This window comes from Furipterus horrens, unplaced genomic scaffold, assembly GCF_987537825.1.
Source record: "Furipterus horrens unplaced genomic scaffold, mFurHor1.1.pri manual_scaffold_4, whole genome shotgun sequence".
NCBI lineage: Eukaryota > Metazoa > Chordata > Mammalia > Chiroptera > Furipteridae > Furipterus > Furipterus horrens.
The window spans coordinates 107,888,492-107,912,369 of record NW_028327174.1 but is presented as its reverse complement, the minus strand read 5'-3'; the positions used below and the strand labels follow the sequence as shown (position 1 = coordinate 107,912,369).

At 41.0% G+C, this 23,878-nt stretch overlaps 1 protein-coding gene across 4 annotated transcripts in view; it reads right to left on the bottom strand.

Moving 5' to 3' along the window:
• Nucleotides 1–23,878, bottom strand: part of POC1B (POC1 centriolar protein B) — a 131,623-nt gene that overhangs the window by 80,568 nt on the left and 27,177 nt on the right. For all 4 annotated transcript variants that reach the window (XR_016510531.1, XM_090273900.1, XM_090273899.1 and 1 more), the window contains 2 exons: nt 13,789–13,960; nt 7,585–7,764 (listed from right to left, as the gene is read on the bottom strand). Coding sequence is in view for 3 of the 4 variants with exons in the window: in XM_090273900.1 (XP_090130026.1) it covers nt 7,585–7,764; nt 13,789–13,960 (352 nt within the window). In the remaining variant the exon portion in view is untranslated. The remainder of the gene's footprint in view (nt 1–7,584; nt 7,765–13,788; nt 13,961–23,878) is intronic.

Sequence of the window (23,878 nt, the reverse complement as noted above, 5' to 3'; positions counted from 1 at the left end):
AGAAAGAGATGAGAAAAACATTAGAGTAGAAAAATATACGAAGAAATGACAAAATTTTTCCAAATATGATGAAAATATGAACCCATAGATCCGCATTGCTCAGTGAACCACAAGAAAAATATATGAAACTATACCCAGGCTCATAATAATCAAATCAATACAAACAAATGGTTAAGAAAACAAACCTTAGAAAAGCAGGGGGAAAAGGAACATTACATATAGGAGAATAAAAATAAAAATGATCACTGCCTTCACATTAAAAAATGCAAACCAGAAGACAATGTAATGGCATCTTTAAAGTGTTAAAAAAATAATTATGCACTGAACTAGAATTCAGCATCTCAGCAAAAACATTCTTTCAAAAGGATAAACAAAAGTTGAGAATTTATCACCAGACCTGTAGTACAAGAAATAGTAAATGAAGTTTTTTAGGCTGATGGGAAGTGATACCGGATGGAAACTTGGATGTACACAATAGAACAAGGTGTTAGAAAAGGTAAATGGTGGTGGTGGTGGTGGAGGCAGGTGGGTAAATATTGTAACAGACTTTTTTGTTTCTCATTTTCTTTAAAATAATATGGTTGATTACTGTATTGTAGGTTTATATCATATGTAGATATAAGAGGTGGGTAAATGGAGATATATTTTTGTAAGTTCTAACATTAGAACTTTGAGAAGTTCTGACATTGTATATAAAATGGTATAAAATTAATTTAAGAGTAGATTGTGATCTGTTAAGGATGCATATTGCAATCTCTATGGAGATTACCAACAAACGAAAACACGGACAAAGAGTAAAGCTAAAATGCCTAGAGAGGAAGTAAAATGGGATACTAAGAAATACTCGATAAATTTAAAAGAAAAGATGAAAAAGAAATAAACAAATGGGACAGATAGAAAACAAAGAGCAAAATGGTAGAACTAAACCTAATCATAGTACTAGTTACATAAATTTAAACAGACTAAACACTCCAATTAAAAAATAGAGATTTTCAGACCCAAGTACTTGAAAGTAGTTAGCCTCTGATATTTAAATACATAAAATGCATTCCAAGGAGGATTTTAGTTATCTGTATATAGTAGCAACTTCAAATACTATGTGCAAATATGTGAAATTACTTTTGGACACAACCTGAAGGTGACTCCAGTATAATCCCAAGGAGAAAAACCTGGAATGTGAGGGTAATTAATAGTTGACATTATTTACATTCATTAATCTGCTTAATTTTCATAATGACTCTGTGAAGAAGGTACCCATTTGTACACATTTTACAAAGGAGCAGACAGAGGCCCAGAGAGGTTATGTCATGTTCCCAGGATCACATGCTAGTGAGCCCAGGCTCTTACCACCCCTATGCTGTCTCTCTCCTGAAAATAATCAACAATACTGCATCACCTAAAAGAAACTGTGTCAGCTGAGAGGATGTGCCCAGCAACCACAAGAGGCAAGATTAAAGGCAGCCATCCTGTCTCCTGCCTGACCAGCAGAACTGATCATGCAGAATCCTTGGCAGGTGTGTATATGTGGCAAACACAGGGCCATCTCACTATGCTAACCTGAGAAAACTATCCATCAAGATTTTTTTCAACAAACTCTCTTGCTTTAGTTCCAGGGTTCATTGAGGTCTTATTGTGACCTTCTTGGCAAAGGAAGAAGACCCTGACTAAGGCACACAAATCTTCTAGGCCAACTGAAAGCTAGTGTTATCATTATAAATAAGTAAACTGGTATTTGGTTTATGTTTCAAACTCTTCTAAATTTCGTAAGTGTGATTCGGTTCCCTCTGAGCACTTGCATCTCCAAGTAAAGAGTGGAAACAGGACTTCTGGTGCTTCAGACCTTTGGAAGAAAGTCCTGGACTAGGATGATCCCACCAAGCATGTGTTTTCACAGGAAGTTGCACAAACACACTGAGACTAAACCTAAGTGGTTAATTGGGCCCACTTAATTCTCTTGGTTTCAAACTGCAGTAAGTTGAGCCAAGACAAATGATTATAATAAATGCGTGAGAAGAGTCTCTAAGCATATTGTAGAGAACATGCATGCAAAGTTGCCAAGAAGATGAAATCTTTATTCATTAAATTTAACCCAATTATTTATCTAAGAACATTCTTCTAGAGAAGCCTCTGCAGAATTTCATATGAATCACTCCCTTCAAATAGTAAGAAAGCAAATGATTAAAAAACAAAACAAAAATGGAAAAATCCAAAACCTCAGAACAACAAAGTACCAACAAGATAAAGGCATTCCATTAACACCAGGTGTGCTGAGTATAAAAATTATCAACTAAAACGAAAAAAGAAAGTACTGAACCCATGTAAACATTCTCCAGGCAAGATGCATACATAGTACTCCTGAATTTGATATAAAGAATCCACAAAAATGACACCTGCCTGAAGAGGTCCATGAAAACTCCCACCTAAGCAACTTGTATATTAGGAATCACCCTTTCACTGATTCATTCAACCCACATTTTTGTACAACTCTTGAGCCTTCCTCCCTATATAGCTAACACTCTACAGCGCTTCTGACACTGTATCTGACTATCTCGAACACTCTTCCTGATACCTGCCTTACTAGCTCCCTCCCTTCAGTCACTGTCCTTATTACTCTTTACCTTATTACCCTACAGTTTTTTTTCTGCAGAGCACATATCATTAATACATTTGTTTACTGTCTGTCTCCCTTTGAGTAGAAGGAGCTCCATGAGTATAGGAATTTTGTCTGTTTTGTTTCCTGTGGTATCCATAAAATTTAGAACAGTGCCTGACAAGAGAATACAACAGGAATAAAATATCTGTAATTCAAAGCCTAACAGGGAAGAGGGGCATAAATGGCCAGACCTCATAAACAGAGCAATGTGGCAGCAAAAAGGAATCAACAAGCTCAACCTGGGAGGGTCCAAAACATTTCTTGGAGGAAGAGACACAGAGCAGGATGGTGAAGGGAGCATGGCAGGCAGCGTGTGGAACGGCAGAGATCTTAACAGAGCCTCACACACTTGGGTAGCTGTAACAAGGTGAGTGGTCTGAGGGACAAAAGATGAGGCTGCAATGGCAAGGCAGAGCAACTTGCTGGGCCAGGAGCCACTGAGCGCTTTAAGCTGAGGAGCAGCATGATCAGGTTTGTTTTTCAGGAAGGTCTCTGGAGGCAGTAGAGCAGTGGGGAGAAGGGTTGAATGCAGGCATATCTGTAGTCAGGGAGCACATGTAGGAGGTTATCGCAGAAGTCTCTACAAGGGCCAGTGTTGTTAAAAATGAAGGCAGTGATGTGGGGATGGAGATAAAACAGGTGTATTGAGTGCATGTGACTGGATGTGAGGATAACTCCCAGTTTTACAAAACTCTGCTCCATTGTCACGTCCCATGGAAAAAGCCTTTTGAAAAAAGCAAAAGAAAAATTTTTTTAAACTCATGTCTCTCTCCCACTTCTCACCCCCAACCCCCCTCGCCCAATACACATGTGCTAGTAATTTCAGGTGTAGCTGTATCCAGAAACTATGCCATGTAATTAGACAGCAATTCATTCTGTCTTTCTCTCACAGCTCTGCTCTCCTTGGAATCAGCATTCTTCTCAGGTCAGTTCTTTGCCCATGGGGACCCTCAGCAGCTAACAGGCTTAAATAAGCCTAAGTGGGGGCAATCCTAGAGGAAAGTGCTGCACTTCCAACAAGACTCACTAACTCCTAGAGGGAGATGCTCCATTCTGGACGGCAAGCCTGAGCTGAATGTCCGGTGCTGGAACTGGAGACAGGGCTGCCGCAGCGCATGTATAACACACAGAAGGGCTGTGGGAGGGCTGGTTCCTCAGGGGAAACTGGGGCACCATTACCATACAATGGGGAGCAGATACTAGGTACACAGCTGTGCAGAGTCCCACCATCACTTTCTTCTTGTGAATTCATAGGGAGAACATTTGCAGTGGCCCCTCCCCATTCCTGAGTTTCTCTCTAATGGTGCCCAGCTGAAAGAATTGCAGGCAGTCTTGTGGCATCACTCAATCCCAAACAGTCAACCTGTATTTCTCATCTTCACAACAGTCCACTTGGAGAAGTCTCACTTTCCACAGAAGCTGTGAACCATAAACTGTCTTGCCCGATGGTAATGAGGTGGTGCAGGTAGGCATGCCAGCCTTGGCACTGACTGCCTCATGTCAACCCTCCAACTGTAAAGTCATGTAGTTAGTAAAGAAGAGCTCAGAAATTATGTTTCTTTCCAATTCCAAGCCTTCCAGTGTCTTTGTATTACCTGTAGGATGAAGTCTAAAATCTTTTCTTGTCACCCAGTGACCCTGAACCTTCCCCGCCTCCTCCCTGACCTTGTCCCACTTTACCTCCTGTGTCTGGCCGCAGTGCTTACTCCTGCTGATTCTCTCCATGGAATGGTTTACCACCTTCTTCCCATATGATAATACGTCCCTGCCTCCTCTTCCCCTTCCCTTTCCTCAGTTCTGGGCCTGGATGTCTTCCTTGACTTTTCCTCACACAGTTTAGTTCAGTGACCCACTCAGGGACTCCTTTATTATTTTGTGTATCATTTTCTCAAGGACACATCATTTTATAATTATTTGGTATTTTTTTCCTTTGAACTATAAAAGCTCTTTGAGGCTAATACTGTGTCTTTCAGCTCTACACCCAACACAGACATGTGGTAAAGAGGGACCACGCTTACTAAAGGAATATTTAGAAGACCAAAATTTCACTTCATTGGTGACCTTTCAACCTTTTATAAATTGTTTTATATTGTTACTTTTTCTTTACGTTTATATTATATACACAGATGATTCAATACAAGAGGAAGGAATAAAGTACCTTCTGAAATTTACACCAGGAAAATTTTTCTCTTATCTGAACAACTTATTAGGATTCCTTTTTGTTAAAAAATAAAAACATGTCAGTCACTATTATTCCATTAATACTACAGCTGCAGGAAACATGTTAAACATATGTCCAATTTATGCTAACCAAGGTGACATGACTCTAGGTAAAATTGTCTTCTCATTCTCTCCCACGACTGATACATATAACAGGTATGACAATTATAAACCACTTAAATTCTTCTTGGAAGGAGATAGAAGCATGTAAGACAAACTGGATAAATAATAGCTATTTATATATTATTAGAGAGTGTACAAGAAACTGTCTTGTTCAGTTAAACCATTATTCAATGCCTTTACTTATGTTGAGCTCTGCGATGAAAATACTAAAAATCAGTCTCTTTGCCAAACATATTCACAACTGACACATAATGGAAGTTAAATTACTTTTCCCAGTACTTGGCCCAGCTGCCCATCTGTTCTCTGGGCCTGATCTACTGGATGACAGAGCTCTGCCTCCTCTTCTTACTATTGATACATAAATAATAATGTATTTATTATTATAAAACAAATAAGTGATTTGACCAGCCTCTTGGGACCTCCTTAGGTGGAAAAAAATTAGCAATTCAAGTAACAAAAGTGTGTTTAAAAATTAAATAAAAATATGTCCAATAATGATGAGGAGGATGGCTAAGATTTATCTAGTGATTACTATGTACATATTCTCTATATATTTACTCCTTTAATTAACTACCATACCAACCTATGTGGCAGGTAACTAATATCATCATCCTAATTTTATAGGTAAGAAAACTAAAACACTGAGAAGTTAGGTAACTTTTTCAAAGGTCACACAGATGTTAAGTGGTGGGACTGGGACTTTTACCTATATATTTAGGTTTCAGATCCACGTTCTTTACCACACAGCTATATGGCATATACAGAAAAAATAATGAGCTGGCCAGTGCCAAAAGTAGCTAAAACCTTTAGAAGAAAGAAACTGCTGGCTAAAAGCATGGTCTTCTGTTTCTCTTTCTTAGACTCATTACCACAGATTATAATCACCCCCTAAGCAATCATGCCCCACTGAGAAAGCACAACAAGGGTTAAGAGTGGGGCTTATAAGGCAAGACAGACACACTCCCATTCCACCACATCTCAGCGGCAGTCACCTGGCATGTCGCTTCATACAGGGGATGCACACAGCCCAATGGCTGCAGGGTTCAGGCTTAGTTTTTCCCCAGTGACCTTGTCTGTACCTGCACCCTTCTAGTGAGGACTGTCCTCTCTCCCCACCTCCAGAACCTGTGACTGGTCTGACCCCTCCTCCTTGACCAGGTTAACTGGTGTCAGTCAGGAGTCAGGAGTCTGACAACCACAGTGTCTCACTGCCTGACAAAGAGATGGGCAAAGGGCCTGAGCTGAGAGTCACCCCCTAGCACCCTGTTTTCTAACTGGAGCTAGGAAAAGCTAAGAGATGTCTGGTCACACAGGTGTGAGGACTTCAGCATAGAGCTGACAGTGACCTCAGTACCAGAGCGTTCGAGAGAACGGAGGCAGCACATAGAGAGGCCTAGAGAGAGATCTGCGAGTGCTGGAGCCCCTGGTTCTAGTCCTTTCCCTCCCCACTCCAAGCTTATCAAACACATCAGCCAATAACCACCTTGAGAGAAGAAAAAGTATTTCTTTCTGTTTTTGTTACTTTCAACTAGACAAGTTTATCTTGAACTCTGAATCTCAGTCTGCTTGTCTGCACAGTGGGGAAAATAAAACAACGGCCCTTCCCTCCCAGGGCAGTTCTGTGGGGGAAACGAGATATGTATTTGAAGCATGTTAGTAGCATGTCTTAGGAATAAAAAAGACTCCATGGCTGTTAGCTGACAGTTAGTAACACCTATAAAGCAGCACTTCTCCCAACAAAATGTTGCCAAGATTATAAAGTCATTCTTGGTTCCTCTCTCTCTGTCACATCCAATGTGACAGCAAGTACTGTTGGTTGTAACTTCAAACTACTATATCTAGAATCTAGTTGCTTCATAAATCTCCAGTGCCACCACCTGGGATGGGAACTCCTGCAACAGCCTTCCAACACCTCCCTGCTTCCACCCTGACCTCTGACGGTCTCTTCTTCATACAGCACTCCACATGATCCCATTAAAATGTGAGTCAGAAAAGGAACATGGTCCAGTGGCGTCTCATGTCACTTATGGTGTATGTCAGAGCTGCTCCTGACCTAGCCTGACTTCCTTGTGGGTGTCTCCCATTCCCTCCCTGAGCCATGCCCCACAACAGCCTCCTTACTGGTCTTCAGTCAGCCACCAGGCTTCAGCCTTGGGGCTTTCGCACTTGCTTCCTCTATCCGAGACACTCCTTTCCCAAGCATCTTCAAGCCTCACTCCCTCTCTTTGGGTCTCTGCTCAAAGGCCACCCTCTTTGTAAAGATCGCTAAACAGACTGTAAAATTGCAGCTCCCCTTCTAATACAGCTCTGTTTTTTCCCTAAAACTTACCACCACCTGACCTACCATATTCAGTTTCCTATTTGTTTGTTGCTGTCTCCCCTCTCTAGAATGTAAACTTCATGAAAGCAGGGGTTTTTGACTGTTTTGTTTACCACTGGTCTCATCACTGTTGTGTTCCTGGGCACACAATAAATATTTGCTGAATGAATGAATGAATGGAAAGATGAATGAACTTCTTTTCTGGGAGTTGGAGGACAAACACAGATTATGGCAGAGGAAGACTCTTATTATGAAACTTTTGACTTACTTGGCACAGCGTACCCAGTGTGTATGTCGGTACAAGGAATATAAGAAGCGCTGGCGATACATGTTCCATACTTTGATGGATTTGTCTTCAGAAGCTGTAGCTAGTAACTGGCCATCAGCTGAAAAGTCCACACTTCGAACTGGAGCTGTATGAGCTTTAAATTCAGAGGATTTCCCTCTCCTGGAAATAAACAGTGTAATATTTATGACCTTTGATTTAATCATAATCAATAGCTAATTAGCATACAGACTCTGAAACACATAAAACAGCTTAACTCTTGTAAAATGAACAAGTATGGAAATGTCGTGCTGTACGGTACCCTTCATCAGTACTGCTTCAAGCTGGCTTTGTCAGTCACAACTGACACTTAATAAGAAAGGCCCTGGTGGTCCCCACCTTGGAGAAATAATATTTTGAACAAGTCTCTACTACGCGTTTTAAGTTCCTGTTGTTCCACTAGAAACGGCAATATACAGCTTAAAGAACTTGCAACCTAAAACAAGCTAAGGTTGATTAAATGAATAGTTTGAAGGCAGTATTTTCAAACTGTGGTCACATTCAAGTTGTATGGACTGGCAGTCTGGGTTGGGAAGGAGGAAATACCCACTGAGTCATTTGCCTCTGTACAGAAGGGCCCTAGGTGATCTTGACTCTTCTGTTTCCACCCACAAGTAACGAGAACTGACACCGCCTGCCCCATGCAGGCCTTGCTCGCTAGGCCCAATTTCACACTCACACGTGAAACAAAGGATAAATGGCAACAATATAGTACTTCGGTGCTCAGCACCTTGGAATCTCAGACGAACTTTTTTCTTGGCTAGAGTGGGAAAAAGAGTATAGAAAAAACAGATGGAGAAAATAGTATGTGGCATTAAAAGAAGCTGCAGGAAAAAAAATACTTGGGGCAGGCTAGCAGATAGAGCTGGAGTTAGAAGGTGACACCTGGGAAATACCCCTTTGGGTTGGCATTCCCAAGTTCCCAAGGCACTTTCTCTTTATACTACATCCACACTTAGCAGTTTTTCCATTCAGAAAGTCCTATCTATATAGATGATATTTTATGAGGAAAATTGCTGTTTGAAAAAAGTTCAGGTAACAGAATTTGCAGGAGTCTGGAAGTCACACTCAACTGCTCCCTCTGCCTCTCTTTCAATGCTCTACAGTTGTCAACACACCTATTGAGTGACAGTGATACTGCTGTCACTTCTTTCTATCCCTGCTACGCTTGCATTAAGGTAGATACACCTCCAATATCCTTCACCTAGATTATTGCGAAAGCCTCTTAGCTGGCCTCCCTGCTCTAATTTTTTATCCCCCTCTAGTCACCTACATACCGTGCTTAATACCTTGTTACAGTGTAACTCAAGCATGTAGATCCCAGTGTGAATGTGTCACTGGTTGCCCTCCAAAAAACAGGACAACATCCAAGCTCTGTGGCAGGGCATCCTGCCACTGACACTGACCTTTGTACTCTGAGAACAGTCACGGTGCTTCAGATACATCTCTGGCTTTCTACTGACTTTCTCAGTCTGAACTACTTCCCCCAGTCCCAGGCCTCCTTGACCAGCCAAGATAGGCTGAACAGCTCCCTGTGTACTACATCTGTTTTGCTCATTACATTATGCAGTACTAAAAAAAAAAAAAGACTTGTTTCTCTTCTATTAAGCAGTAACTTTTCTGAGAACAGGGATGATGATTATTCATATCTGTAAGACCTAAATCTAGCACAACATCAGGCATATAAAATAAGCTCAATGCATTTTGTTTAATTCCACTGGGAAGGGGCAATATTTAAAGGTTCTTAGATCCATCTCAGCTTACCCTTTCAGTGGCCTAGAGAAGGCTAAGCCAACTGTCATAAATCTCCATCACCTCATATATATTACACCAAGAATAACTAACGTCAGTATTTAAAAAATAAAAAATAGGAGGGAGCATTTAGGGACTAGTTCAGTGAGGTTTCAAAGGAAAGTTCTATGAGCAGTGGTCAGAGTCCAGTTTGGCCTGGATGCTGTATAAGGCCTAGAGACAACAAAGAAAAGCAGTATCATCTGCTATCACCAGGAAGCCAAGAGACAGGCAGTATCATCAAAATCTGCCCTGCTCTTTAGTTCTACACTGCACGCTCCAGCAGGCTGACTTGCTTGTCTTCCTTCTAAAATGCCCTCCTCTGACCTGCAGGCTGGCCTACCACTGGATCCGGTCTTAACAGGAAGCATGTATAAAAATAAACACACACATGCACAAAAGAAAAAAAAGGAGTGCCTTGTGTTTGTGTGTCAGTGCTTACCCAGTTTCTAGTTCCTCACCTCGCCTTACTGTAGGTGCTCTGCCTCCTACATATTTACCTGTCCTTTCTGCCCAAGTTCTCTTGACTGCCCACCATGACAAACTCCAGGCCAGACCTGCTTCCACTATTCTTTCTTAGCCTTCCACTCACCTGCTGAGGTGTCTGTCAGAAAGCATAACTGCCCACATATCCTCTCATCACTGCACACACATGCCACTCCTCCCCACAGGAGGTGGAATCTGCCAATTTTTCCTCCCTTTGAATCTGGGCTGGTGTTGTGAATTACCCTGACCAACAGAATGGGGCAGAAGTGACACTGTGCAAGTTTCAGGCCTGGCCCTTAAAAGGTCTAGCGGCTTCTGCTTTTACTATCCTAGAACTCGGCTGCCACAGTATATGGAAGTCCCTATCCTGCCAGAGATGGCACATGGAGTACCAAGGTGCCCCAGCCAACAGCCAGCACCAAGGCCCTTGGCATAAGAGTGAAGTTTCAGACCCACCAGCCCTGCTGTCAGCTTAACCCTTTGAGTGCCAACGTTGCTGTGAGCAATGCTGACAAATTTTCCCTAAAGTGCCAGTATTGCTCCAGCGACTCTTTTTTCAATGGCTATAAATGTAAATAACAATGGAATAATTTGTATTTTATGTTTTGTTCTCTTTTTTTTGTACCTCAGGTTATATATTGATATAATTTTCTCATGTTGATCCAAATGTTGAATTACACATGGCACTCAAAGGGTTAATGAAGCTGCATTAAGCGATAGCCAACACCAAAGGAGGCAGAAGGATCAAACAACCCACAAAATTGTGAGAAATGATAGGTATTGAATTAAGCTACTATGTTTTGAAGATTGTTATACAATAGAGAACTTGGTACATGAGTTTCATTTCCATGATCCACTACTGCCCTGGCCCCACTATATGATTTAAAAAGAGAAACAAGAAACATCGACACAAGCTTTATTGCTGTATTTAGATTAGCCAGTGCAGATTAATGTGCTTTTAGCTCATGTACCCCTGTATAGTTGATTCACTGAGGTTTCCCTGAATTAGAAATGGGTGACCTGAGGCTGTGTTGTGCTGGTCCTAAATTCCCAAAATTAAAGATTTTTAAAAATGTTTTCCCTTTTAAACCCCAAGCCAGTCTCTCTCCCTTACAATTCTCTTCTATATTATCACCCACAGGGTCATTATAACATGTCACTTCTCTTCAATAGTTTTTGCTACCATCAGGATCATATTCAGATTTCTCAGCACAAAGTTTCCTTGGGTGGGGGCAGGGAAATGCCCCATGAACTTTCTTTCACTGGGAGTACCTGTTCAGTCATATACAACCTGTCACAACAGTCATAGAAAATGTTCAAATTCTTATTCTCTGAAGTATTTACAGGGGGAATGATTTAATGTGTGGGATTTGTTCTAAAACTACTAGAGCAAAAGATAAAGGGAAAGGAATAGATGAAACAAGATTGTTAGAATACTGATAACTATTGAATCTGATCAGTGCATATGGGGTGGAGGAATATTTGTGCTATTCATTCTCTTTTCAAGTATGCTTTAAAAATTGCATAATTAAGACTTCCAGCCAAGATGGAGGTGTAGACAGACACATTGTGTCTTCCTCCACAACTAGGAAGGAATAAAACTACCTCAAAACTAGAAACAACCAGAAGTTCCAGAAAATCAAACTGCATGGAAGTCCAGCAAACAAAAATATAAATAAGAAATACTCATCCAGACAGGTAGGAGGGGCAGAGAAGATGTGGTGTGGTAGTGGTGGCAGTAGCGACGGCAGCGACAGGCCAGCAGAAAGCACAGTCACACATTTTAAAAATGTGTGGGGGGACACCTGGGGAGCATTCCCAGCTCCTCATCAGACCTCGAAGCTCACGTTCTCAGCACCAGGGAAAAATCAAGCCTCATTGCTTCTGACTGTGCAGACCAGTGGGGGTTGGGGTGGAGGCAGAAATTGCTGGTCTCAGCAGAGTATACTTGTTTAAAGGGACCCCACGGTCCTAGAAATTCTGCAGACCCACCCATTCTAGGAACAATGGCCAAGGCAGCAGCTAGAGGGGCACCAGTCCAGTGCAGAAGTGGGAGAGGTGCCTGGAAAGGGGGCGAGTGCTGGGCTGGCGGCATTGTTCCCTCTCGGACCCTTTCCCCACATCCAGCACCACAATGTGGTGAAACAGGTCACCCTGTACTGATGAATCCCTAAGGCTCCGTCCCTTACAACATAACAGAAGCAACAGTTCTACCTGGGAGGCAAACACAGGAGCCTGTCAGAATGAGGAGAAAGAGAAGTATGGCCCAAAAGGGGAAACAGATCAAGGTTCCAGTGGGAGAAATAAGCGATGAAGAGATAGCCAACCTAACAGACACAAAATTCAAAACACTGGTGATAAAGATGCTCACAGGCTTGACAGATATACTCGAGTGTGGCAAACGCATAAGAGAAGAAGTGAGGGCTATGCTAAGTGAAACAAAGGAAAATCCACACAAAACCAATGGTGAAGGGAAGGGACCACATCAGGACACATCATGATTTTGATAGCAAAGGTGAAAGATAAAGATAGAGTCCTGGGGTCAGCGAGAGGCGAAAAGTTGCCTACAGGGGGCTGCCTATAGGACTATCAGCTGATTTCTCAGAGGACACTTTGCAGGCAGGAAGGGACTGGCAAGCAGTATTCAATGTGATGGAAAAGCAACCTACAACCAAGATTACTCTATCCAGCAAAGCGATCATTTGGAATGGAAGGGCAGATGAAGTGCTTCCCAGACAAGGTAAAGCTAAAGGAGCTCATCATCACCAAGCCATTATTATATGAAATGTCAAAGGGACTTATTTAAGAAAAAAATCAAAACTATGAACACTAAAATGACAACAAACTCACACCTATCAACAACTGAATCTAATAAATAAAAACAAAATCCAACTAAGCTAACCAGAATAGGAACAGAATCATAGGTGTGGGGATCATTTGGTGGGTTATCAGCTGGCAGAGGGGAGGGGGAGAAGTGTAGAGATGGTGCAGGGACTAAGAAGCATAATTGGTTGGGACAAAATAGACAGGGGGAAGTTAAGAATAATATAGGAAAGGGTGAAGCCAAAGAACTTATATGCATGACCCATGGACATGAACTGAGGGGCATGGGATTGCTGGAGGGAAGTGGGGTACTGGGCAGAGGAGAGCAAAGGGGAAAAAAATTGGGACTACTGCAACAACATAATCAATAAAATATACTTAAAAAAAATAAAAAGATTGCATAATTAAGAGTTTAAAATTTTTAAAAAAATTTGGTTCAATAATTGCTTAAAATAGATGGGCTATCAACTAGGATTTGAAAAATGTTTTTTAGAAAGATATGTTTTAATGGAATAGGGCCTTACAACAAATACAATGATTTACACTTTTGTCAGAAATTTTCTTTAACAAGAACATTCTTGGTCTAATAATGAATGCTATGGATCAAAGAATAGTTCTGGCATGGGGAGTTTTAATGGGGATCCAAAGGTTCCTAAAGACCCATAAATGGGCTTTAGGAGATTAATAAACTGTACAGTTCTTGGTTAGACATGCCAATGTATATCTCACTGGGCAGATGATCTAAAGTTTATATCAGATCTACTAAGGGATTGATAACTATCACCCCTGCCCAATAACTTAATACATATTAAGCATATTTCCATGGTTAGAAATAATTTTCAAATAGAAGACATAATTATGAGTTAAAGGTGAGAAAAAAGTGCTTTAAAATAGTTTGACTTGACACCTCTTAAATGACTCAGACAAAGTGCAGTGCAGGTTAACTGGGGAGTTTGGGCCTTCCTGAGATGTACATTAGGAACGGCCAGGCTCCAGTTTTCCTTATGTTTCTACATCCAGAGCCTATCGGGTGTTTGTTTCTCTTACTTATCAGGAATCCAGAGTCTAACAGTTCTGTCTCGTGAAGCAGATGCCAGTAAGTTTCCAAGTGGAGAAAACTGCACACTGGTTACAACGTCCTTGTGACCCACATATCTGAAAGCTCGAGCTTGTGGCCTCAAACTCCATAGCATGAGAAATGTATCCCAGGAAGCAGTAGCTATCAAGAAATAGGAAAAATATTGTTAAAAAATAACATGTCCTGTTATAATGGGTAGCATATCTAATAACAAAATAGAGGGGCTGAAGGTTGTAAGGCTCACCAGGTAATGGGGAAAACACAATTTAAAGAAACTCAGAGCTACATCATGAATATGCAAGCTTGGCTGTATCCTATGTAAGCACACAGCAGGATTCCTGGCCCCTGTATCGGGTTAGAACTCAGTGACTGTTCACTAGAAGGAGACAGCCCGGTATAACAGAGTACACAGGCCTAGGAGTCAGTTCTGTATCTAACCCTCAGCATGACTAGAGAAAGTTACTCTGTCAGGAGAACTGAATGGTTTTCCAGAGAGGACTGGATGAGACGATTTTTAAAAAACAGTTTTTGTTTTTGTGGAAATAATTTCACATTTATAAAAAAAGTTACAAGAATAATATAAGGAACATTAAAATACACATTACCAGATCTATTATTAATATTTTGCACCATTTGGTTTATGATTTGCTCTTGCACTTACTTGCACACACACGCTTGCTTGCTCTCTCTGTACATGAGTATCCACATGCGCACACACACACAGGTCTTTTCCCTGAACCATTTGAGAGTAACTAAATACATCATGATGGCACTTTGATTCTTAAATATATCAGTGTGTTTTTCTAAGAACAAGGATATTCTCTTACATAGCACAGTTTTTAATTTTAGGAAGTTTATCATCGACAATACATGAATCCATCAACTGTATTCCAATTTTGTCAACTGACCCACTAATGTATTTTATAAGTAGACAAGGTGATCTTAAAAGTCTCTGTTCTGTTAGTTTATGACGTTCTACAATTAATAAAAGAATTATGTATGTGAGACATTAGCTTAAGGCTTTAGGAAAAGGAAAACAAATACCATCGATGGTGGAACTAAATGCCTTGGACAAAGAATGAACAAATAAACAAATGAAAACTTGGTCTAGTTCTTGCCCCCAAACCCAACTTTATTATATGCATGTAGCCCCCAAAATAGCCTCAAATAATGGGAACCAAGTCAATGAGAATCACTAAGTCAAGACTGTAGAAAGCTTAGAAAAAAATATAACTTTACAAAATTCAAATGCAATTAATATTACTGCTAGATGAGATATATAATGTCACTGAAAATGTCTAAATTCTTTAGCCACAGATAAAATTCATTTGGGTTTACTTAGCCTATGCACTGTTTCCATATAAAACAGTTAAAAGTGAGTTTATAAGTTTCAAGTTATAATGCTGTATACTACTCCTTTTTTAAAAAGTACAAAGAGTTGATGTTCCACCATAGCTCATCAAATTATTAAATATTTATATCAGGATTTGAATTATCTGAGGCAAATGTAGACAAAATAGGGAAAATAATGAATTATCATATGCTTTATACTTAGGGCCTTATTTGAGTTCTAATGTATTATGTTGCAAATAAGATCTACAAGAGGAAAATAGGACACGATCCTTTACCTCAGGGGATCACAAATATCATAGGGGAGAAAGTTCATTAGTAATATTATACATGTTGAAAGGACTTGTACATATTATTAATTCTTAATGTTATAAGGGGTGGGTAGTGGTCTTTTCCAAAGAAAGGATATTTGAGCAGACATTTGAGTGAAATGAGGAGTGATTCAGGCTATGACACAGAGAGAGAGCACTCTGGGTGAAGAAACCCCACAAGCAAGGGCCTAATCCAATAATGCACTTGATGACCAAGGAAGACCAAGGAACAGTAAGGAGGCCAGGGTGTCCACAGAAGAGAGGAGGAAAAGAGGACACTGGGATGGCAGCAGAGAAGCAGGCTGATGCCAGCCAAGGAGCCATGGTAACAGGCGTATAGTCATTCTAAGCAATGGGAAACCCCTGAAGGATTTTGAGCAGGGGAATCTCAGAAATTATTTAAGAAAATTGCCTCTCTGACAATGAGAAAACAATGGTCTTTTCAAAAACTGTCAGGTCAACTGGATATTCATTTAAAAAAAGAAGTGACTTGGGAGATTGAAGATGGCAGCCGAATAGGTGGAAGCTGAGTTCACTTGCTTTTCCCCCAACTCAGATTTTCAACTAATCTTCCAACAATTAACCTGAGCAATCAACAGAATCTTAGCTGGTAGGAAGTTCTGAAGCCAAAGAGTACAGAAGTTGCTTCGCATCATCTGGTAAAAAAAAAAAAAAAAAGTCGAAGGGGAAATACCCTGTGTGTGGCACCTGCAGCAGCAGAGACCAGTCAGAAATTGCAGTGTTTTAGCTCCCGCCCCTACTAGGGCTAGGGACCCTAGTCCCACACAGGTACCCCCTAACCCTAATTGGGAGTGACTTGGGAGGATACACGGAGTCTGGGAGACTCAGGCTACACACAGAGTCAGCAGCATGTCCAGAGCTGCAGCGCGAACCAGCCACCAACCAGGAGAGTGCCAGAGAGGGACTCTATCTCCTAAAATGATCAGAGGCTGCACCTGGGTATGTCAGAGGCCCTGGCAGCTGTGGCCGGCTGTGACAGTGAGAGACTTTTGCTTTATTGGGGAGGCGGTGTGCACGGAGAACCAGACAGTGACTCAGCACTGCAGAGTGGGTGCCACAGAGACTTTTTAAAAGGAGAGCTTAAGTGTTGCTGGGCAGGGACCTCACACACAGCTGCTCTACCAGCAATGAGACCAGATGGAAAGTGCAGTTTGTTCCCACTGAATCCAGCTGTGCAAGGAGTTCAGAAAGTTGCACAATGAAGGGACTGCTGTGGCACTATGCAAAATGGAGAGTTCAGGACTGTTTCTCCTGCGACAGCAGAGGGCTGGGAGTTACGACAGGCAAGAGTTGAGCGCCTGAGATTCTTTGCAGCCAGGCAGAGCCCTCCTCCACAGAGTGGGCCCAGTCACCCCCTCCTGCAGGACTGCAAGCACCACATCCACCGGGGAAGCTCTGCACAATAGTCAGGCCAGGCTCAAGAACCCTCTGCTGCGTGCATATCCACGGAAGAATGAAAGAGAATCTCCAAACTTTTCTCAGGAAGACAAGCCACGCTGATTCTTCCAGCCCTATTCCACAAAGGCCAGCAAGGCAGAGAGATGAGAAACTGGCACAGCAAGGGGTATTCGGGGCCCGGTCCTGACCGGCTCCTACACAGAGCTCCGTCAGCACCAAGCAAGAAAGAGCTGACCCTTTTACACAGATTGGTCCCTCACATAAAACGGACAGCTAATTCATCAGAAATTATACATTATTGTAAATAATCTGGGGCAGGCTGAGACGTGTGGCAAAAGAGTGGAGGAACACACCCATCATCTCCCCTGAATATTGAACTGCACCTTCCATAGGAGTTCCAGAGGTACCACCCTCCCAGTCCCACCAAAACCCCTCTCAAGGCAGGTGAAGGTGGTACCTGGGTTGCAGACGGAAGTTAGATGACCCACCCCTGGGCCTTGAGCTGATATAAAGCCAGCAAGGAAGAGTAGTGAGGACCAGCCCGGACCCAGCCAAACCTAAGACAGCAACAGACTGTGGGCCACTGGTAGCCTCAGACTGGCTGCCTAGCGCTAGATGAGGATACCACCTGACATCACCAGAGTCAGATCCAGAAGACAGCAGGCAAACACCAAATGCTGCTGAGATGAATTCTACCTCATTCTTTTTCAGTATTTGCATTATTTTTTCTTCCATGTATTTTTCTAACATTTTCTTTTTTCTTTAGTTCTTGTTACTTCACTATTTCTTATTTTATTCTTACTTTAGATCTCATACTTTACACTTCCCTTGTTTTACTCCATTTTGCCTTCTTCCTTACCTTCTTCTCATTTGAAATTTTATTTATCCTTTTCTATGACTTGTTTCTATTCCTATTTCTCCTCCCTCTAGCTTCTCAAAATCATTTTTCTTTCCTTTAGTTATCACGCATTATTTTTTCCTTCTTTATAATATTCTCATTCTCTTTCTACCTTTATTAATCTTTGCTTGTTTGCCACTGATATTGTGGTTGTTATTTTCTTCAATTTTATTCCTTTTTGAACAAATAGTGAACAGTTTTTTTTTTAAATTTTCTAATCTCATAGCTTGTCTCATCTTACTCCATTTTGCCTTCCTCCTGCCTTTTCTTATTTTCATTGGAAATTATATATTTTTTCCCTTTTCTTAGCCTGGTATCTATTTCTTACTCTTATTACTTCTCCTCCCTCTATCCTCCACAAATCATTTTCATTTCCTGCAGACATCTCGGATTCTTTTTTCTCTTTCTTATAATATTCTTATTCTCTGTCCGCCGTTATTAATCATTCCTCATTTTTCATTGCTATTGCTGCTGCTGTTGTTTTCCAATTCTGTTCCTACTGTTTCACTTTTTTTAAATTTCAAACTTCATATTATACTCTTCCCTTTTCTTACTCCATTTTGCCTTCTTCCTTCCCTTTTTTATTTATGTATTAAATTTTATTTTCTCCCTTTCTTTGCCTCGTTTCTTTTCCCTACTCTTATTATTTCTCCTCCCACTACCTTTGCAAAATAATTTCTATTTCCTTTACTCATCTCATATTTTTCTTCTTATAATATTTTTATTTTCTTTCCACCTTTATTAATCTTTGCTCATTTGTAGTTGATATTGCTGTTGTGATTGGGGGTATTTTTGCTGGTGAGGTTTTTAATTTTTTTTCCCTGGGTTGTTTTGCCTTGTTCTGCCAGGGCCTGTACAACAGCATACAAAACATGGTAGGGAGAATAATTCCCACTCAGCCAGCCAGAGGGGAGAAGCCACCAACAAATAACAATAATAAAAACCCAATTACAACAAGAGAGCACACATAAACTGCATAAAGGACATCTCTAGAGCATCCAGCTCAGGAGATCAAGGAGACTGTACCACTGAGTCTCACAGGACTTCTACCACAGAAGGCCACCCCACAAAGACAGGGAGTCAGAGCAGATCAATCTAATGCACAGACACAAACAGAAAGAGTCACCTAAGGTGGGGACACAAAGAAATAATTCCCAACCAAAAGGAGGAATCCCCAGAAATAGAGCTAAATGAAAATTAGGCAAGCAATTTATCAGACACAGAGTTCAAAGTAATGGATATAAGGATGTTCAAGGAACTCAGTGAGAACTACAAGGAACTTCATGGGAGCAACGAGGAACTGAGTGGGAACTACATCAGCATGAAAAAGGACATAAACTATGAATAAGAACCAGGCAGAAATGAAGAATACAATATCTAGAAGGAATTAAAAGCAGGCTAGGAGAGATTTCCAGCCAAGATGGAGCCCTAACGACACACTGCATCTCCCTTCACAACTAAGAAGGAATAAAACTACCTCAAAACTAGAAACAACCAGAAGTTCCAGAAAATCAAGCTGTATGAAGTCCAACAAAGATATAAAGAAGAAATACTCATCCAGACAGGTAGGAGGGGCGGAGCTGGGCAGAGAGGATGCAGTGTGGTGGTGGCCACAGTGGCGGCAGCGGCAGGCCGGTGGAAAGCGCAGTCACACATTTAAAAAAGTCAAAAGGGACACCTGGGGAGTGCTCCCAGCACCAGACCAGACCAGACCGAGCAGCTCACAGTCCCAACATGGGGGAAAATAAAGCCTCATTGCCTTTGACTGTGCAAACCAGTGGCAGCTGGGGCAGAGGAAGAAACTGCCCGTCTTTAAGCAGAGACTGCTTGTTTAAAGGGCCCCCATGGCCCTAGAACATCCGTAGACCCACCCACTCTGGGAACAACAGCAGGGCAACAGCTAGAGAGATGTGACTGGAAAAGGAGTCAGTGCTGAGCAAACAGCATTGTTCCCTCTCATACCCCTCCCCTCGCAAACAGCACCACAAATGGTGAAACAGGCTGCCCTGTACTGACGAATACCTAAGGCCCCACCCCTTAAAATATAACAGGTGCGACAGCTCTACCTAAGACACAGCGGCAAACACACACAGGAGCCTGTCAATATGAGGGGACAGAGAAGTATGGCTCAAAGGAGGGAATGGATCAAGGTTCCAGTGGGAGAGCTAAGCGATGACGAGATAGCCAACCTAACAAATGAGGAGATAGCCAACCTAACAGATGAAGAGTTCAAAAAACTGGTGAGAAAGATGCTCACAGGCTTCACAGATATGTTTAAGTATGGCATATGGCAAATGCGTAAGGGAAGAAGTGAAGGCTATGCTAAGTGAAACGAAGGAAAATCTACACAAAACCAATGGTGAAGGGAAGGAAACCTGGGTTCAAATCAATAATTTAGAACATAAGGAAGAAAAAAAGTCAACCAGTATAGAATGAGGAAACAAGTGAAAAAAATAAGGAGAGGCTTAGGAACCCCTGGGACAACTTTAAACATGCCAACATCCAAACCATAGGGATGCCAAAAGGAGAAGAGGAAGAGCAAGAAATTGAAAACTTATGTGAGAAAATAATGAAGGAAAACTCTCCAAATTTGGTGAAGGTAATAGACATACAAGTCCAGGAAGTACAGAGAGTCCCAAACAAGCTAGACCCAAAAAGGACCACACCAAGACACATCATAATTAAAATGCCAAAGGTTAAAGATAAAGAGAGAATCTTAAAAGCAGCAAGAAAAAAGCAGAGAGCTTCCTACAAAGGGGAGCCTCTAAGACTATCAGCTGATTTCTCAAAAGAAACTTTGCAGGCAAGAAGGGACTGGCAAGAAGTATTCAAGGTGATGAAAAGCAAGGACTTACAACCAAGATTACTCTATCCAGTAAAGCTATCATTTAGAATGGAAGGGCAGATAAAGTGCTTCCCAGACAAGGTAAAACTAAAGGAGTTCATCATCACTAAGCCATTATTATATGAGATGTTAAAGGAACTTATTTTAGAAAAAGATCAAAACTATGAACACTAAAATGACAATAAACTCACAACTATCAACAACTGAATCTAAAAAATAGAAACAAAATCCAACTAAGCAAACCAGAATAGGAACAGAATCATAGGTATGGGGATCATTTGGAGGGTTATCAGCTGGGAGGGGGAAGGGGAGAAATGGGGAAATGGTTCAGGGATTAAGAAGCATAATTGTTTGATACAAAATAGACAAGGGGAAGTTGAGAATATAGGAAAGGGTGAAGCCAAAGAACTTATATGCATGACCCATGAACATGAACTAAGAGGGGTGGGATTGCTGGGGGAAGGGGGTTACTGGGCAGAGGGGAGCAAAGGGAAGAAAATGTTGGGACTACTGTAACAACATAATCAATAAAATATACTTTAAAAAAAAGAGACAGGGAAAATAAAAATACATGTTAACCATATATTTAAATAATTAAAATATATTATGTACACACACAAAAAAAGCGGGCTATATGAATCGGAGGACCAAATCAGCGATTCGGAAGATAAGGTAGAAAAAAACACTCAGAGCAACAAACTGAAAAAAGACTCAAAAAGAATGAGGGTAGTTTAAGGGAGCTGCAGAACAATATGAAATGTTAACGACATTCACATCACAGGGATACCAGAAGGAGAAGAAAAAGAGCAAGGGATTGAAAACCTGTTTGATAAAATAATGAAAGGAAACATCCCTAACTTGATGAGGGGAAAAGTAACACAAGTTCAGTAAACAAAGATAGTCCCAACCAAGATGAACCTAAAGAGGCCCACCCCAAGACACATTACAATCAAAATGGCAACATTTAAAGATAAAGGGAGAATCTTAAAGGCAATGAGGGAGAAACAGCTAGTAACAAACAAAGACATTTCAATAGGCTATCAGCTGATTTCTCAACAGAAACACTATAAGCCAGAGAGGACTGGCACAAATTATTCCAAGTAATGAAAAGCAAAGACCTACAAACAAGACTACTCTCTCCAGCAAGGCTCTCATATAAAATGGAAGGTAAAATAAAGAACTTCCTAGACGAAAAAGACAAAAAAAAAAAAAATATATATATATATATATATATAGCTAAAAGAGTACATCTCCACCAAACCAGCATTGCAAGAAATGCTAAAAGAACTGCTTTAAGAAGAAGAAATAGAGAGGAACACAGGTACAAAAGGAAGAAAGGCAATGAATAAGTACGTATCAATAATAATCTTAAAAGTAAATGGATTAAATGCTCTAATCAAAAGACATAGGGTAACTGAATGGATAAGAAAACATGAACCACATATATGCTGTGTACAAGAGACCCACCTCAGAACAGAAGCTCTACACAGACTGAAGCGAAGGGATGGAAAAATATATTCCAAGCAAAAGGACATGAAAAACAGCTGGGGTAGCAATATTTATACCAGGCAAAATAGACTTCAAAACAAAGGCCATAACAAGAGACAAAGAAGGTCACCACACAATTTTTTTTTTTTTTAAGGGAGCAGTCCAACAAGAGGATGTAACCCTTGTAAATATATATATATAAATATATATATATCTATATATCTATATATATAGATATATATATATCTATTACCCTGGCTGGTTTGGCTCAGTGGATTGAGCGTCGGCCTGCGAGCTAAGTGTCGCTGGTTCGATCTTCCAGTCAGGGAACATCAGAGAAGGAAAACTCTGACTCCAAAAAACCTCCGCTGCCTTGCGGCATACCTCTTCAGGGGAAAGGCTAAGGGAGTAAACCCCGACAGAAAATCCGGAGCCGGAGTCCCTAAGGCGGTTTGACGTTGTAGTCAACACCGGCAACTCCTGCGGCGCACCTGAAGCCAAGCTGTATTGACTCCGTCTTTCCCTTGGACCCTTCAGCTGCGAAGAGAGGGGGGGTCTGCTGCATGGGCAACAGCAGACCCTCCATATCACCCTGCCCAGGCTCTGTAGCTTCAGCTTCACTGGAGAGGACACTCCAGCGTCATCGCAAGATGTCGATTCAACACGGGAGGAGACAGATACCGTGTCACCCCTGAGTCAGACTGCACAGCCATTCTCGGCGGTGCAGATAGACTTTTAAGAAGCTACACCATCGTCTCTCGAGACGGACGGCTGCCGACAACGATATATATCTATGTATATCTATCTATTTATCTATCTATCTATGTATCTATCTATCTATCTATCTATCTATCTATCTATCTATCTATCTATCTATCTCCAACATAGGAGAACCTAAATATGTAAGGGAAACCTTGGAGGACTTTAAGAAAGAGAATGACAGCAATACAATCATTGTAGGGGATTTTAATACCCCACTATCAACAATAGGTATACCTTCCAAACAAAGAATCAACAAGGATATTGTAGCATTGAATGACACTCTAGATCAAATGGGTTTAACTGATATTTACAGAATGTTTCACCCCAAAGAAGCAAAATATACGTTCTTTTCAAACACACATGATCATTTTCAAAGACAGACACCATGATAGGACAGAAAACAAGCCTTAAAAAACTCAAGAAAACTGAAATCATACCAAGCATCCTCTTGGATCACAATGGCTTGAAACTAGGAACCAACATCAGGGAAAAAACCCAAAGACATTCAAATATATGGAGACCAAATAACATGTTATTAAATAATAAATGATTCAACAATAAGATCAAGGAAGAATCAAAAGTATCTGGAAACAAATGAAAATGAACACACAACAACCTAAAACCTATGGGACACAGAGAAGGTAGTCCTGAGAGGGAAATTCATAGCAATACAGGCCTACCAAAAGACAGAAAATTCTCAAATAAACAACCTAACCCTACATCTAAAATAATCAAAGGAACAACAACAAACAAAGCCCAGAGCAAGTACAAAGAAAGAAATCATCAAGATCAGAACAAGGGATCAAGAACCTATATGAAGCAATAATGACTGAAAACTTCCCTAATATGGTGATGGAAAAAGACACACAAGTCCAGGAAATTCAGAGCGTCCCAAACAAGTTAGACCCAAAGAGGCCTACATCAAGACACATCATAATTAAAATGACAAGACTTAAAGACAAGAAGAGAATTCTAAGAGCTTCAAG